The 17,757-nt window shown below is 40.7% G+C and overlaps 1 protein-coding gene across 1 annotated transcript in view; it reads right to left on the bottom strand.

The window, feature by feature from the left end:
* The window catches only part of LOC121521255 (protein NLRC3-like), a 51,782-nt gene that overhangs the window by 21,551 nt on the left and 12,474 nt on the right, over nucleotides 1–17,757 (bottom strand). Inside the window, exons 7-8 of the mRNA XM_041805086.1 lie at nucleotides 17,150–17,207; nucleotides 16,616–16,874 (exon numbers count right to left, since the gene is read on the bottom strand). Of these exons, the coding sequence (XP_041661020.1) occupies nucleotides 16,616–16,874; nucleotides 17,150–17,207 (317 nt within the window). The remainder of the gene's footprint in view (nucleotides 1–16,615; nucleotides 16,875–17,149; nucleotides 17,208–17,757) is intronic.

The raw sequence follows: 17,757 nt of genomic DNA, 5'->3' as shown, positions 1-17,757 counted from the left end.
TCAGACTTAGGGCATTTCCTGACTATTTTACAGCCATAATAACAAAATATGTCCAAATCACCATTTTTAGACTCAGTAGGTAAAGGGTTAAACTGCACAGCTTTGGTTAAGCTTACTATCATTTTGTTGCTTTGTTTAGCTTGTTGTCTAAGCTGTTCCAGTTGCTCACTGAATTTTTTTTTCCATACCTTTTATTGCATTCAGAATGGCCGTGTTGGAAACATCCTCCGGCTCTGTCGCTTTACTTTTTTCGACAACTGGTACCTTGGTTGGCTTAATAGGAGCAGCGTCCTTTTGGTTATTAGCCAAGCTAAAATCCATAGCATATGCGTGGTCCCCTGTCCACTCTATGTCTGCTTGCTTTAAAACGTACTCTGCATGAGAATTTTTAACACAAGGTCTTATTGCTTTTTTAAACTTATTTGGAGTATTCCAGTGTCCAAAGTATAACTTTTCAGGACAAATTTGCGCTGCACTCAACAAATGTAACTGATCAGCACGCCATCTTTCAGGAAGTTGAACAAGTGGCAGCTGACTTGACCGCAGTACTGAGGAGTGACGAGACAAACAATTTTGAAGTAGTTTTGAACTTTTTCCAAACCCATGTAGCACTCCACACATCAAACAGCAACTCTAGAACACCCCAGTCAGCCTAAAATCACTCTTCTGTAACTCAGAGAGAACTTTTACTACAGATTCAAACAGCCAATCAGCATCCAGAAACTCTGGTCCAGTTAAACAGAGATAGAGCACAGTAATCCAGATCATCAAAAGTGGAGATTTCTCTGAAAAGATTCTCACCTGTTAGACTGAGTTCAGATCAGCTTACAGACACTTTACACCGTCATGTGAGGAGAGAAGAAGAAGCTGCTTGTTTGTCCCATGTTGTTCCTGCTGTCTGAGTGTGTTTTTTCGAGGGCACTTCCTCTTCCTCGTCTCAGAGAGACATACACGAACACAGGAAGTGAACTTACTGCCACATGCTGGAGTTGTACTATTAGACCACTAATTGGTGCTAAATGACCTTCTAATAAAACAAACATGAGTGCTCAGAGATGTGATGACCAGCAGAGAGGATCTCATTGAAACATGACTGTATTTGACATGTTTTATAGTGAGGCAGAGTATTGAGCTAACAGAGTGGGGTCCATCTCTCTGTTCCTCAGTCCTGGTTCCTAACAAAGATCTGCTCGTTCAGCCCTCGTCACTCCTGGTGTCTGAGTGGGTTTGATGGGAGGACGCTGCCACATCCTCGTAACCTTCAGAGTGATGTTAGAACAGGTCTAACCTGAGACACAAATGGAAATCAGCTTTATAATCCCCTCTTTAAGAGAAGAAGTCTGACTGTCTTTAACAGAGACTGAACCAGGAGGAGCAAACATCCGGGGCTCAGCCCAAACCAACATGGACATACTCCCAGATAATTTATGCCTCTATTCTTATTTGTACGATTTTCAGCCAGCGTTCTTTGGATAGGACACTAGTGTCTATATTTCTGTGGCTGTGGTGGTAATACCAGAAATTCTTTCAACAGTAGAGTATGCACTGATATCACTTTCAGTGCACGATACGACCGCTCAGCCAGGCTGAGTAGCAGTACATTCAGTAACACTGTCTACTCAATGGGGAACGGATGAAAACAGGAGAAAAACAGACTTACATTTGTGTAAATTAGAGATATTTGGACTCAACAGAGATCCAGACTGTTTGATAAAATCATCAGGGACTGTTGACATTGATACGTGGTCATAAATTGAGTTTCCTGATGTTTACATGGACCTGATTTGAAGAACAGAAATCATCAGTGATGGATGTGAAACTGAATTAATGTTGGAGTTTTGTTTATACGAAGCTTTGGAGCAGTTGTTTCGCCATATTCCAGTGATTATTTTACTTCTTTTTACTTTAGTGGATCTCTAAAAAATTGTTAAATCTGATTGTAAAAATTTTGAAGTAATTACAAAAATGGACGTACCCTCGCTGTCTTACTTACTCTAGTTGTATTTAAACATCGGTTTAACCTTCATTTTATTTATAAAAATGACAAATTCACACAGTACAGCCCTTAACTGTCATTTTATGTTAAACTGTTGAAGCATCGGATACGTTCACATCATGAGGCATTCACAGAAATAACTTCAGGATTTAACCAAATAGAAATAACACTGATTTACAGACTTCTATATTCAGTCTGTGGTAAATATGCATAGATATGACATATTTTTGGTCTTTCCCTTTAAAACCAGCAGTGTTAATTTGACATAACAAGACTTAATGTACATAAATTAAATCTGTGGTCATTAGATGTCTTGTCATTTTAGATATTACTGTGTGGTTGATCTGCTGAAATTTAAGGTCTTAATCTTCTTAATGGAGTTGGGTTTAGCTTATACTCATCACTAACTGAATGCTTCTAGTAGCTACTGTGATATCATAGCTTCATCGTTTGTCTTTATTAATGTACAGTAACAGCTCCAAACATTTGTATGAACATCACAACACCTGGCGGCAAATAAGATAAGAATTAAACATAAAAGAAAATTATTACGGCTGTCAAAGCTAAAATTCATTTTAACGCCACTTTATTTTTGTTGTACAATTAATGCATGTGCGTTCTGTTTGACCCTCAACTCATCCTGTAGTTTGCGAGATCAGGAATCATAGTGATGAGGTACAAGCGAGCAGAAATAGATGAAGAAAGACTTTTGAATGGAAAGTTCAGCTTTCAGATCATGCCAGATAAGACTGAAGTTATTTCACTTACTGTTGATGTGAACTGAGTCACCCGGAGGTCTTAGAGTCTTAAATATCCCAGACCACTCGCTGGCCAAGCACACCGCCAATGCAGAGAGCCACGCCCCCCTAGCCACAGGCGGGCCATGCTGGATTGGGCTGCTGATGCTCAGACAACTCTGGAAACAACAAACGTTCAACAGTGTTTGCTGAATGAGGGGCTACAAATTACAGGCAGATTAACATTGTGGAGGATGATGTTTCGCTGCATATAAGTTTCATCTAAAAACTGCACTTATGAACTTTCTGTGAGAGCCGTTACTGTAATTGAAATACTGATGTTGTGTTCACACCAAGTGCGAGTAAAATTACATGAGTTAATGACATGTAAGGTCAATGTAAAGGTAGCATTAACGCAGCGAATTTGTGGCACTCAATTGAGCAAATAATTCATGCAATTAAGGCTGATTTGTGCCGCATCCAACGCGCTGGTCGCATTATTTGCTTATTCCTGAGAGTTTCTGAACTCCAGCCAATCCTTCATCCTGCAATGGCCAATCAGTATGGAGATCTTCTGGTGACATCATCCGACCTGGAGGGGAGGAGGTTCATTCGACTGGAAAATGGAGGAGAATCAACATGGCCCCAACACAGCAGATACCTAACAGACCGAGTTACAACACAGGTATCGATACTTCATTTTGATACCCTGCCACCACAAATCAAAGACAAGAAATACAGAATGGAATGAGAGTGATTTCTGTTGTAGCGAATTTAAATCTAAATTGCACTTGTGAAAAGGAGCACCACATACGTGGGAAATAAATATGGAATAACCAAATTTACCTTTGAAACGTATTTCAGTCTCATATCTCAAGTTGTGAATTCCCATTTCAGGGACAATTTTTCCAAAATAAAGCTTTCTGGACAATGACTTGTGTTTTAAAGATTTATTGTGAATAACAGGATTAAAATGTAATATGGATTAGAATGTAGAAAATAAAGAGAACAGGAAATGGCTGAACATAATAATAACAGGTGATCATAATCTGATTGATGAAGGGTGAGTTTGATCTGAAACTGAGGAAAAATAACAGAACGGTTGAATTTGAGAATTAATTTAGAAAAATAGGTCTAATCTTCATTAGAGGCTTTGAATGACACCGGACTGAAACAAATCAACTCATTCATAAGGAGTTAGACAGGAATCACCTGGGATGGGGTACCAGAGATTAACCATCTAGCTGAAAGAGGACTGTCTAAGGCTACCACTTGGATCAGCTGATCCAGAGCTTGGATCCGGTAGATGAGGAGCTGATCAGTTCTGCAAAGTTTAGAGGTGCTTAGTGGATCCCTTCAGGTAGGGCCTTATGATTTCTGTGTTAATGGAATCACGGAATTGGCCATTAAAAACGGAATTCACAATTTAACGCAGAAAATTGCAGAAATTGAATGAATTCGACTGAAATGCTGTGTGTTTTTAGAAAGAGGAACGTATATCTGAGGAATATGTTCCGGGGATCACTAAAGTGGGGCACAACTTGTACCTCACTTCACAAACACTCACCCCGCCCCCTCCTAAACAATAACAGCATGTCAAAGCAGCTGCACGAAACACTGGCAAACATCACTTAGCTCAACACGGGGCAGTACTGTGAGACATCATGTTTCGCTTTTGAGAAAACTCATCCATGCTTCGAGTTATTTTACCTCACCACACCAGAGAGTCACGGAGAGAGAAGGATTTCTTCATTTACATAATAAACATCAGTTAAGATGTGATTATACATGTGGATGTGTCATAAAAAGTTGGAAATATCTGACTGTTACACTGGTTATATTTATTTTGTGTCAGGGTTATCCAAACAATGGCTCATGGGCCAACTGTGGCCCTTTTTCAATAAATGTAAAGTTATTCCTACTTAATTAGTGAAGATTTTACTCACATAAACAAGACACTATTTTTATGGCAAAATTAGTGGAAAGGCTAAATAACGGATTTCCAAAAAAGTAACAGAATAAACGGAATTTGTAAAAACATAAAACGGATTTCAAAGAGTCCTATTCAGGTGACGGTCCGACACGCCAAGCTTTCCTCTCCACTGATTTTTGTTGACTTGTCCAGTTCCAAAACAAATCCTCAATTCACCCAAACAACTATCAACAATAATGTCTCTGGCCAGCCGACAACACTTCAGACTTTATTGAGGAATTTAACAGGAAAGTGAATTTGGCTGTCAAGTTTGCAGGGTTTAGACCACGTTACAAACAGTTTAAAAAATATTTGAGATATCGCAACAAAAGATGAAATAATGCATAAACAAACCTAGAACTAAATAAAGCTAAATCCTAAGACTCACCTAGACCAAAGCTTGGAAGAGAAAAGCTAGAAACAGGTGAAAAGCAAAGAACTAAACGCAAAAGAGAACTGCGCGTGATTGAAAGCGCCACTTTGTAATTAACAGGATTTTTTAAAGGGGTTTTTTGCTCCTTCCAGAGAGGCCAAAATACAGAATATCATGTTTCAATCTCACCCTTCATCAGATAAAAATGATCCCAGTCCATAAGAAGAACCATTTCATATCAAGTCATGAAAGAAAACTTAACAGTAACAATACTGTTACTGTATGTAATAACAAGAACAGGACAGTAGATGGCACTGTTGGTCCATGGAAGATTCAGAGTGAAAATAGTAACTTTGTATTCCAGCTATTAGAACAAGAAACCAACAGTTGTGCTACATTGTCTGTAGCTCATCCAAAACTGAAAATGTCTTGTTGAGTAAAGCTTTGATAACAGCAGTTCTGAGATCTTGAGTCCAATCTGCTCCAGTCCAGCAGGAAAAGTAGTCAGGTATTTCTGTTTCTTGCTGTGTGTCCAGAGAGAAAAGGCATTAGCAGTTCAAAGAGTGATCACCAAAGGTTTGAGATCCGCGGTCCTAAAGTGTGAGCTGCAACGTTGGTTTTAGCAGTTCTGACAAACAACAACCATTGGCAAGGCAGTAATCCTTGACATGAAACGGCCAATGAGATGGTACCAGGCTCAGGCGTAACTGTCCTTTGAGGTCTGCTTTTTATTAGAGGCGTCAAGCTGGCCCCCACAAGGCGGGAAGGTCCCCCGCCCCCTTTGAGAATTTAGAAATTCAACAGAAGTTTCTTCCTGGGTTCGCACTACACTGTAAACTGTTTACAATACCCTGACAGCTTTTATTCTCTCAATGACTTTCAACACACTCTCCAGGTTTATACAGTTAAATAAGTTGGAGTCAATCCCTCCTCTTCCTGTTGAACCCTTAATTCAGTCACAAGTTTAAAATATTTCCTGTTTAAGAAGCTGAATGGCTTGTGTGTTTCTGCTCAAGTCTTTTTTTCTGGATAACTGCAGGTTTTCTGCTTAAATCTCCCATGATACTGTGATTTAACAGTGAACAGTGGACCTTTACAGAGGTGACCTAGTGGTTTGGAGTGCGCCTGTGTGCATGGTTGGCCTGGGTTCGGGTCCAGTCTGTGGCGCTTTCCCACATGTCTCTCCCCAGCTAAAAAAATCCAAGAAGTAGATCTTAAAAATGAAAAAATAATGTGATAAAGAAACGTTTGTTCATTAAATACAACAAATAATGAGGAAATCAGCAGTGAGCTTGTGTTGCTCATCATTGTTGGATTTTCAGAGCTCTGGTGTGATGGTAAATACATTTTTAAATCCATATCTAATCTCACACTGTCAGATCTGCACAGAGAGTCCAAACTGTTAAAAATGAGCACAGACACGGTCTATGGGGTGTTGCCCACATGGATGTGAGATATATCCCATGATGCCATGAATATGTGAAATAGGCTATCTGGCGTGTCAGGTACAACATGTAAAGAACATGTGACCTCCATATCCATGTAGGACTGTTTCCTATTCAGGTCAAACAAACCCTACACTTCTCCAACATGATCCAAGTAAACTGATTTCCTCTCTTGTCTCTATTTGAATCAGTAACATGTCCTGATAAAGACCAGACAGACATGATCTCTTTTGATGGGGGCGTTCTGAATTAATTCGTCAGTGTTTATTCTTCTTCTTCTTTCTTTCTTTATTCTTTCATTCTGGAAGACATTTGGAGACTTCTGAACTTTTTTAGTTTGAGTTTGGAGAAATTAAGTCACTGTATCTGGAAATATGTTTCAACGTTTGTTAGCTTTTTTTTTTCTAAAGGAGAAAACACTCAGCATTTTATGTCTGTGAAGAGGAGGACACTCTCCCTCATACAGAGAACACAGAGACACTGAGGAGTCAGGCCAGAACCCAAACCCAGGATAGAGAGGTTGAGTGAATGTGGTGTTGAAGGTGTAGATGTGGATCAGAGTGTCAGAGGAGACTCTGTAGAAGGACAGAGAGCCAGCAGGACAGTCCAAATACACTGCTACTCTACCGGAGGAGGAGGACTGGGAGAGAGGGACGGCTCTTTGTTTGCCTTTGTGACAGACATAGAAACCTTTATCAGAGCATCTCAGTCTCCAGGACTGATCATTACCTCCAAACACAAAGTTGTCGCTCTCTCCTTTCCTTCTGATTCCTCTGTAACTCACTGATACAGACACCTTTTGTCTCCACTCAACCTCCCAGTAACAGCGACCAGTCAGACCATCTCTACACAGCAGGTGAGCCCAGTAGTCAAATCTGTCTGGATGATCAGGATATGGCTGTTCCTCCTCCACACGTGTCACCTCCCTGTTGTCTTCAGACAGTTTGAGGCGTCTGTGTGCCGTGTTTGGGTCCAGTGTGAGTTCACAGAAATCTGATGGAGAGAAAAAGACACAGCAGCAGTTTATCATCAGACACACCTGAAGGCTTTATTCTTTGCTGTTTGGTCATCAGGAGCCAAACTGATTCCACACTTACACTTCTTCACACCAGGTTTTAACCTCAGCTCTCCACCGTGGTCCATCCTGGAGGAAGAAACACAGAGAGAATGATTTTCTGTCCAACATGAAGCAGTGTTCCTCAGTTTGTCACTGTGACAGAGTAACAGGCTCTAATGGCGTTCATCTCATCTGTGTAGAAATGAACGTTTGTTCATGTTGTCACTGTTAAACACACAACAGTTAGCTGATGCTAACCTGTTATCAAGGTCAAGAGGACATATGAACATCTACTGTGATGGAGGTGGACGTGATAGCATCAATACATGAATTCTCCTGAATCTAACTGAATTAGAACTGTAGCTGGACTGAAGTGGACATGTAAACAGACTGACTGTGACAGAGAAACAGACTCAAACTCTGAATTCTTTCACTTTATCAGAGAGAAAAAAAGATGAAGACGACACAGAGGGGACAAGGTGTTCCTCTATTTGGATCATTGTTTATAAAGTTATTTTATGTGATAAAGGTCATTTTAATGTGAATGAGTGATGTTTCTGTTCTTAATCAGATGTAGTAACTCATCCACATCACCAGAGGGAGTGTCTCCTCAGTGAGCTCTAGTTGTGGTTTGGTTGTATGGGACTTCCTCACCTTTGAGAAACACCTGATTGTTGTCCACACCTGTTGTCTCCATGTTTTCAGGGTTTATTTAACTGTCTCTAAACTCTTCTAAGAAGTTTAAAACCTTTCTGGTGTCAAACTGACAAAGGTTAATGTTCAAAGAATATGTTTGATCTGGGATCAAACTTGGGTTTGACATACACTCATTTGTAACTACTACACCATGTTCCACATTATTATGCAAATGACATTTTTCTCTTATTTTCCTAAATATTAATACAAATGACAGTCAGGGTATTTTTCAAGTCATCAGCCATTAGAACATAGGTCAAATGTTTTTACACAAAATTCATAATGATAACCATTATCCTTTTAAAAATAAAAACCTCAAAATGCACTGTTCCACATTATTAAGCACAACGGAGTTTTAAAACATTTTATAGGTTATAAAGAACTGAAAATGGTCATTTGTTGAATTTACAGCATTAGAAAGTCATATTTACTGAAATCAAAACCTTTTTTCAATCAAAAACATCTGACAGGCCAAGTTCCATGTTAACATAGGACCCCTTCTTTGATATCACCTTCACTATTCTTGCATCCATTGAGCTTGTGAGTTTTTGGAGAGTTTCTGCTTGAATTTTTTTGCAGGATGTCAGAATATCCTCCCACAGCTGCTGTTTTGATGTGAACTGCCTCCCACCTTCATAGATCTTTAGCTTGAGGATGCTCCAAAGGTTCTCAGAAGGGTTGAGGTCAGGAGAGGATGGGGGCCACACCATGAGTTTCTCTCCTTTTATGCCCATAGCAGCCAATGACACAGAGGGATTCTTTGCAGCATGAGATGGAGCATTGTCATGCATGAAGAAAATTTTGCTACAGAAGGCACTGCTCTTCTTTTTTTTTACCGTGGAAGAAAGTGGTCAGTCAGAAACTCTGTATACTTTGCCGAGGTCATTTTCACACCTTCAGGGACCCTAAAGGGGCCTACCAGCTCTCTCCTCATGAATCCAGCCCAATACATGACTCTGCCCCTCCTTGTTGATGTCACAGCTTTGTTAGCCACACCTTATCAGCCACAAATTCCTTCACAGTATGATGATCACGATTAATTTTTCATGAAATATCTAATGTTTTCATTCCTTGTCCAAGCATTAAACTATTTGACACTTTTCGGCAGCAGAGAGATCCTTTTCTTTCCCATCTTGCTTGAAACCTGTGGCCTGCTTAATAATGTGGAACATGTGGAAAAGTGCATTTTGAGGTTTTTATTTTTTAAAAAAATAATGGTTATCATTATGAAGTTTGTTCAAAAACATTTGAATTATGCTCTAACAGCTGATGACTTGAAAAATATTCTGACTGTCATTTGCATTAATATTTTGGAAAATAAGAGAAAAATGTCATTTGCATAATAATGTGGAACGCGGTGTATGCATTAGCTGTGCAGGTCTTCAAAATTTATCATGACAGAGACATTAGATGGACTTTACATAAAATTATGCATGTCATCAACTGTAGTTTTGCTATGAGACTCACGCCAACAAGCTTCAGCTGAAGCTTGCTGAAGCAGCTGAAGCTTGTTGGCGTGGCTCTATGTTTTCAGACTGCTTGGGTATGTTGTAGCAAAAAAACATTTACAGGCTGAACCTTGGCATGTCAGAAAATTTCTCCATGCTTATATGTGTTAGATATAGACTGTGAAAATACACAATTTCTAAAGCAAGAACATGGACCAACACCCCCACCCCCCCAATCACCACTACCACCATGTCCCCAACACATTGTGTTTCTACAATTTTTGTCACAATAAAAGTCTCTGCCTCTTATTATTGTTGAAGACTCTTATTTTGAAGAGCAAAATCAAGTATGGAGTATGTTTAGTAGAAATTTAAAAACTCATAAATGCCAATTAAATATAAGGAATCTCTTAGGTCTGTTGCTGAAGCAGCATCAGTGCCTGAGTCAGCCAACCTTGTGTGAAGGCCGTGTTGGGTGCAGACCTGCCATTTTACCTTTGCATCCAGTGAGCAGGGACATTAATAATAATAATAATAATATCTTGAATTTATATAGCACCTTTCAAGAAACCCAAGGACGCTTTACAGGAACACATAGACATGGACAAACTATGTGAGGGGTAGGATGAGTGTAAGGGGTGGTTTAGTGAAGACTGTAGGCTGTGGTGAACAGGTGGTGCTTGAGACGTTTTGAAAATGTCCAGAGATGGAGCGCTATGGATGTCTGCAGGAAGAGTGTTCCAGAGGGTGGGAGCTGCAGCACTGAAGGCTCTGTCTCCATAGGTTAGGAGTTTGGTTTTGGGCATGGAAAGTATGCCGGTGTCTGAAGATCGAAGGTTGCGGGATGGTGTGTATGGATGGAGGAGATCAGAAAGGTACTGAGGAGCCAGAGCATGGAGAGATTTGTATGTGAGGAGGAGGATTTTGTAGTTGATTCGGGACTTGATAGGAAACCAGTGGAGGTGGATGAGGGTCGGAGTGATGTGTTGCCAGCGTCTAGTGCGGGTGAGAACTCTAGCTGCAGAGTTTTGGACGTACTGAAGCCTGTCCAGGGTTTTGCTGGGAACTCCAGACAGGACTCCATTACAGTAGTCCAGGCGGAAGGTTATGAAAGCATGAATGAGTGATTCAGCCACAGAATCAGGGAGTGATGGTCGGAGTCTGGAGATGTTCTTGAGATGATAGAAGGCGGATTTGGTGACAGACTTTATGTGGGACTGGAAGGAGAAGGTGGAGTCAGGATGGCCAGGACAGTTTTGGACCTCAGAGGACGGACAGATGGAGGTCCCATCGAGCATGAGATCTCCAATCTCCTGCAGCAGTGCTTTGGGGGCCACAACCATGAGCTCTGTTTTGACTAACATTACCTATGAAAGAGTCTAACCCCTAAAATACACCGGATACATCTCCACTCCTGCACAGCAGCGCTGCAGTTTGACTGCTTGCCCCAACATCCGTCAACTCCCACTAATCGTGTTTGCAGTGCAGCACGGCGCAACACTGCTGGACTGCTAGACTTGTGAGAATGAGGAGTTTCGTGGTACTTACAGAATCACAGCTGGCCATTCGAGTAGAACTACTAAAGTGCTATAAAATACAATAAACACAAATGAAGCCATTGTTCTGAACTGCAAGAGTAGGATAAACTTGATTTGTCTGTGTTTTGTCCTTTCATATAGATTTTTCTGCATCCACTATGGGTCAGTGACGGTTCATAAATCAGTGCACTTCTTTTTGCTCCTGACCTGTTGATTACGGGCTCTGCTATACCCTATGAAGACTTTTTGTCGATGTACTGAAAGGAAATACAGTCTGGCATCAACACAGAATATTTTATTTTGAAATTTAACCAGATATTTTGATTTGGTTTCAGCAACACTTCCTGCCTGTTCCATCTGCTCTGTGCTGAATTTATGCGCAGGGCTCCGGCGTCCGGCAGAAATAGAAGTCCAACGTATCTGCTGCAGATGGCTCTGGACTGCCAGAGAAGAGATGCAGAGCAGGTGGAAGCACTCTCATTGACTAAAACTAAAACCTATTTGCTCCGTTACTGTGCTGGAGCAGAGACGGACTGAACATGTATCTAATGTATTTTAGGGGTTACGCATCATGTGCTTTGTAACTTGTTAACTTTTACTTGTTTGTTTTACTTGTTAACTGATAAAATGAGCTGATCAGTTCAGAAATACCAATAACACATAAAGGATGGACAAAAACTATGTTGAACTGAGGCTAAAGATGTTGAATAAACATTAAAATATTGAGTGTTTGTTCTGTTTCTACCTGAGGGTTTTCAGTCTCCAGAGTGGATTCTCTAGTCCAGCAGACAGAAGCTGAACTCCTGAGTCTCCTGGATGGTTGTAGTTCAGGTCCAGCTCTCTCAGATGGGAGGGGTTGGAGTTCAGAGCTGAGGCCAGAGAAGAACAGCCTTCCTCTGTGATCAGACAGCCTGATAGACTGGAGATGAGGAAAAATGTAGTTGACTCAGGGACTTTAAAAATGAAATAAGTTTAAGAGTCTTTTATTTAAGAAAGGTTTAAGCCAAATACAAATTAAGACAACATAACTTTTTAAAACTGTACTCATACTGACCTTAGACTTTTCAGTTTGCAGTGTGGACTCTCCAATCCAGCACAAAGCAGCTTCACTCCTGAATCCTTCAGGTCGTTGTTACTCAGGTCCAGCTCTCTCAGACTGGAGGACTGAGAGCTGAGGACTGAAGACAGAGCTTCACAGCTTCTCTCTGACAGGTTACATCTACTCAATCTTGAGAGAAATGTTTTAAAAGAATACAGTTTTATGTAAGGTTAGCATAGAAATCTCCAGTCTTTTTGAATACTGATGGATTTATAAAGAGCAAGTTACAAAGAAAATTTTTATTTGGACTTCATTTTAAGTATTTACAGAAATGTTGCTGAAAACTTGAAAGCTGCAGCAGAGAATCATACTGACCTTAGAGCTTCCAGTTTGCAGTGTGGACTCTCCAGTCCAACACAAAGCAGCTTCACTCCTGAATTCTTCAGGTCGTTGTCACTCAGGTCCAGCTCTCTCAGACTGGAGGACTGGGAGCTGAGGACTGAAGACAGAGGTCCACAGCTTCTCTCTGACAGGTTACATCCACTTAGCCTGAAGAAGAATATGTGATGAACACAAAAATGTTTCATTATCAGGAACATCCAAATAAAAGAAACAAACAAAAAAAAAATCCACCTACAGAACTTTCTTGGGGGTTTTGACCACTGGCAGCAGCTTCAGAAGAGCCTCCTCTGAAGCAGAATACTTGCTCAGGTCAAACACCTCCAGATCTTTTTCTGATGACAGTAGGATGAAGACCAGAGCTGACCAATGAGAAGGAGATAGTTCACATGTGGAGAGTCTTCCTGATGTCAGCGACTCTTGGACCTTCTCCACCAGAAAAGGATCATTCAGTTCATTCAGACAGTGGAACAGATTGATGCTTTTCTCTGCAGACACACTCTCATTGATCTTTGTCTCGATGAACTTGACTGTTTCCTGGTTGGTCTCTAAGCTACTTCCTGTCGGTGTCAGCAGACCTCTTAGAAGATTCTGGTTGGTCTGCAGGGAAAGACCCAGGAGGAAACGGAGGAACAAATTCAGGTGTCCATTTGGACTCTTCAAGGCCTGGTCCACAGCACTCTGATGGAGATGGTTCAGCTTATTGTTGTAACTAACTCTTTTAGGGGTCAGTGATGGACTTTGTTCTTCTGCCATCAGGTTGACTCCAGAGTTGATGAAGGTCTGATGGACATGAAGAGCAGCCAGAAACTCCTGAACGCTCAGATGGATGAAGCAGAACACCTTGTCCTGGTACAGTCCTCTCTCCTCTCTAAAGATCAGTGTGAACACTCCTGAGTACACCGAGGCTTCTTTGATATCGATGCCACACTCCATCAGGTCTGGTTCATAGAAGATCAGGTTTCCTTTCTGCAGCTGCTCAAAAGCCAGTTTTCCCAGAGACTCAATCATCTTCCTGCTCTCTGGACTCCAGAGTGGATCAGTCTCAGCTCCTCCATCATACTTGATGTTCTTCACTTTGGTCTGAACCACCAGGAAGTGGATGTACATCTCGGTCAGAGTCTTGGGCAGCTCTCCTCCCTCTCTGGTCTTCAGCACATCCTCCAGGACTGTAGCAGTGATCCAGCAGAAGACTGGGATGTGGCACATGATGTGGAGGCTTCTGGATATCTTGATGTGGGAGATGATCCTGCTGGCCTGCTCCTCATCTCTGAATCTCTTCCTGAAGTACTCCTCCTTCTGAGGGTCCCTGAACCCTCTGACCTCTGTCACCATGTCAACACACTCAGGAGGGATCTGATTGGCTGCTGCAGGTCGTGAGGTTATCCAGAGGTGAGCAGATGGAAGCAGGTTCCCCCTGATGAGGTTTGTCAGCAGCACATCCACTGAGGTGGACTCTTCAACGTCAGTCAGGATCTGGTTGTTGTGGAAGTCCAGAGGAAGTCGACACTCATCCAGACCGTCAAAGATGAACACCACCTGGAACTCTTCAAACCTGCAGAGTCCTGCTTCTTTGGTTTCAGTGAAGAAGTGATGAACAAGCTCCACCAAGCTGAACTTTTTCCCTTTCAGCACATTCAGCTCTCTGAAAGTGAATGGGAATATGAACTGGATGTCCTGGTTGGCTTTGCCTTCAGCCCAGTCCAGAGTGAACTTCTGTGTTAAGACTGTTTTCCCGATGCCAGCTACGCCCTTTGTCATCACTGTTCTGATTGGTTCATCTCTTCCAGGTATGCCTCTAAAGATGTCTTCTTGTCTGATAGTTATTTCTGGTCTGTATAGTTTGTGTTCATCGTTGACCTCTCCAGTCTCTCCCTCTGTGATGTAGAGCTCTGTGTAGATCTGATTCAGAAGGGTTGGGTTTCCTGCTTTAGCGATCCCCTCAAACACACACTGGAACTTCTCCACCAGGTTAGACTTCAGTTTACTTGGGCAGTCTGATGAACTAGTTTCTAAAGACAAAACCAACAGATATAATATACAAGCTAAGCTTTGAAGATGAAAACATAAATGTAAACATTTTTCTCAAAAGTTTAATCTAAATTTACATGTTTTTTTGTGATGACTAACACATGCAGTGCCTTGAAAAAAAATTTTCCTCCTTTCAGATTCCTTCTCTTTTTGCATATTTATCACACTTAAATGTTTCAGATCATCAAACTAATTTTAATATTTCACAAAGTCAACCCAAGTAAAAACAAAATGCAGTTTCTGAGTGATGATTTTGTTTATTAGGAGAAAAAAAATCCAAACCTATCTGGCCCTATGTGAAAAAGCAATTGCCCCCTCTTGTTAAATCATGAGTTAACTGTGATTAACCACAGTTTTGGAAAGCTGAGTTCAGTTTCACTGGCAAAACCTAGGCCTGATTACCACCAGATTTGTTGAATCAAGAAATTCCTTAAATCGAAGCTGTCAGACAAAGTGAAGTAGGCTACAAGATCTCAGAAAGAAACGCATCACGCCACGATCCAAAGAAATTCAAGAATAAATGGAAAACAAAGTGATTTTCAAATCTATCAGTCTGGAAAAATGTTACAAAGACATTTCCAAGGTTTTGGGACTCCAGTAAACCACGGTCAGAGCCATTATCCACAAATGGAGAAAACTGGGAACAGTGGTGAACTTTCCTAGGAGTGGTCAGCCAACCAAAATGACTCCAAGAGTGCAACGACGACTCATCCAGGAAGTCACAAAAGAACCAAGAACCACATCCAAAGAATTACAGGCCTCACTGGCCTCAGTTAAGGTCAGAGTTCATGACTCAACCATAAGAAAGACACTGGGCAAAAATGGCATCATGGGAGACTTCCAAGGCCAAAACCACTGCTAACAAAAAAGAACACAAAGGCTCGTCTCACATTTGCCAAAAAGTATCTTGATGATCCCCAAGACTTCTGGAGAAATACTCTGTGGACTCATGAGAAAGTTGAACTTTCTGGAAGGTGTGCGTCCCATTACATCTGGAGTAAAAATAACACAGCATTTGATAAAAAGATCATCACATCAACAGTCAGACATGGTGGTGGCAGTGTGATGGTCTGGGGCTGCTTTGCAGCTTCAGGACCTGGACCACTTGCTGTGATTAATGGAACCATGAATTCTGCTGTCTACCAGAAAATCCTGAAGGCCAACGTCCGGCCATCAGTTCATGACCTCAAGCTCAAGTGCTCTTGGGTTATGCAGCAGGACAACGACCTGAAACATACCAGCACGTCCACCTCTGAATGGCTCAGAAAATAAAAACGTAAAAAAAATTAAGGTTTTGGAGTGGCCCAGTCAAAGTCCAGACTTAAATCCAATTGAGATGCTGTGGTGTGAACTTAACCGAGCAGTTCATGCTGGAGAATCCTCCAATATGGCTGAGTTAAAACAAATCTGTGAAGAAGAGTGGGACAACATTCCTCCACAGTGATGCCAAAGACTCATCACCAGTTATCACAAACGCTCAATTTCAGTGATTGCTGCCAAGGGTGGCACAACCAGTTACTGGGTTCAGGGGTCGATTACTTTTTCACACAGAGTCAGATAGGTTTGGATTTTTTCCTTAATCTCCATTTAGAAACTGCATTTTGTATTTACTTGGATTTCTTTGTGAGTTACTAAGAGAAGGTTGATGACCTGAAACATTTAAGTGTGATAAATATGAGAAAAAAAAAAAAGGAATCAGAAAGGGTGCTCATACGTTTTCACTGCACTGTACAAGCTAAAGTTAGAACCAATCAGACGTGTTTATACTTTAGGATACAGGGATGTTTATTATCTCAATTCTGAAATCATCACATCAGTTGTAAACAGTTATGGATTTAATCCAAATGTGTAAACAATACAAACTGCAGAGCTGTAAATATAAACCTGTCCCATGTTGACTCCATTTCCTCTCTCCATCTCTCAGACAGTCAGCCAGCTCCTCCTGCTTCATTCTCCTCAGGAAGTTCACAGTTATCTTCAGAAACGCCTCCCTGCTGCTCCTCCTCTGCTCCTCTTCTTCATCATCCAACACCTCCTCACCCTCCCTTTGACTCTCTAAGTATTCTGGGTAATCTGGACTCAGAGATCTCTGGATCTTCTTCAGCTCGCTCTTTACAAACAAGATAATGTTCTCCTCAAGCATCTGGAACAGAAAATATAAACTTGTTGACCAAACCAGCCTGATTAACTAAAGAGATTCTGTTGTTTAAAACCACCAAACCAAGTTTATGATCTCTGCTCACAAGATTAAAATCTTTGTGAGATAATCAGAGAAAATGGTTTCTGATCTACCATTCTTAAACTTCTGACAATGAACAAAATTCAGATATAAAGATGATTATTTCAGAGTTACTAAGAATAAATAAAAGAACATAAAAGAACAAACTTGTGTATTTTTAATCATTAATTATTACATACCGTAAATATGGAGTTGAACTGGGAACCAGTGGGAACCTCTGATATCTGCTGCTGAGCTCTGTAAAACAAATGTATTATAAAGGATGTCCATAAAATAGTAAGCAGTAATAGGAATAATAGATCCTGATTAAAGTACTGCTGAATACTGTGATAGCTAAGGCAGTACTTCTAAATTGACTGCATTAAATATTTTAATATTATTCACATTTTTATTTGTCTATGCATAAACTGTTTACTTTAATAATTTATTTTGAATTATATACTTGTTTATTTATTACATTTTTATACATTTATTATGAGAGGACAGGACAGTGGATAATGAAGGGAAATCATGAAGAAAAATTGAGGAATACCACAAGTAAGAATCACGATAATATTATGCTCCCTAACCACAAAATACCTTATTCAAATGTTGAGTCTGATGGGGAAATGGCATTTAATTTTTCTTATTTGATTCATGAGCTTTACAGTTTAATGTTGTGTTTTGTTCCCCACAAACATGATGTTTATTTTTTTTGTAGTTGTCCATGTTGACACTGATCAGCTGACTATTAATAAAAGTGCCAGAGTGACATTTGATCTATGTGGATTTGACTGAGAACTGACTG

This window comes from Cheilinus undulatus, linkage group 14 (genome assembly GCF_018320785.1).
Source record: "Cheilinus undulatus linkage group 14, ASM1832078v1, whole genome shotgun sequence".
NCBI classification, from domain to species: Eukaryota; Metazoa; Chordata; class Actinopteri; order Labriformes; family Labridae; genus Cheilinus; species Cheilinus undulatus.
Note: the sequence above shows the minus strand (reverse complement) of the source record. Positions and strands in the feature narration are given on the sequence as shown.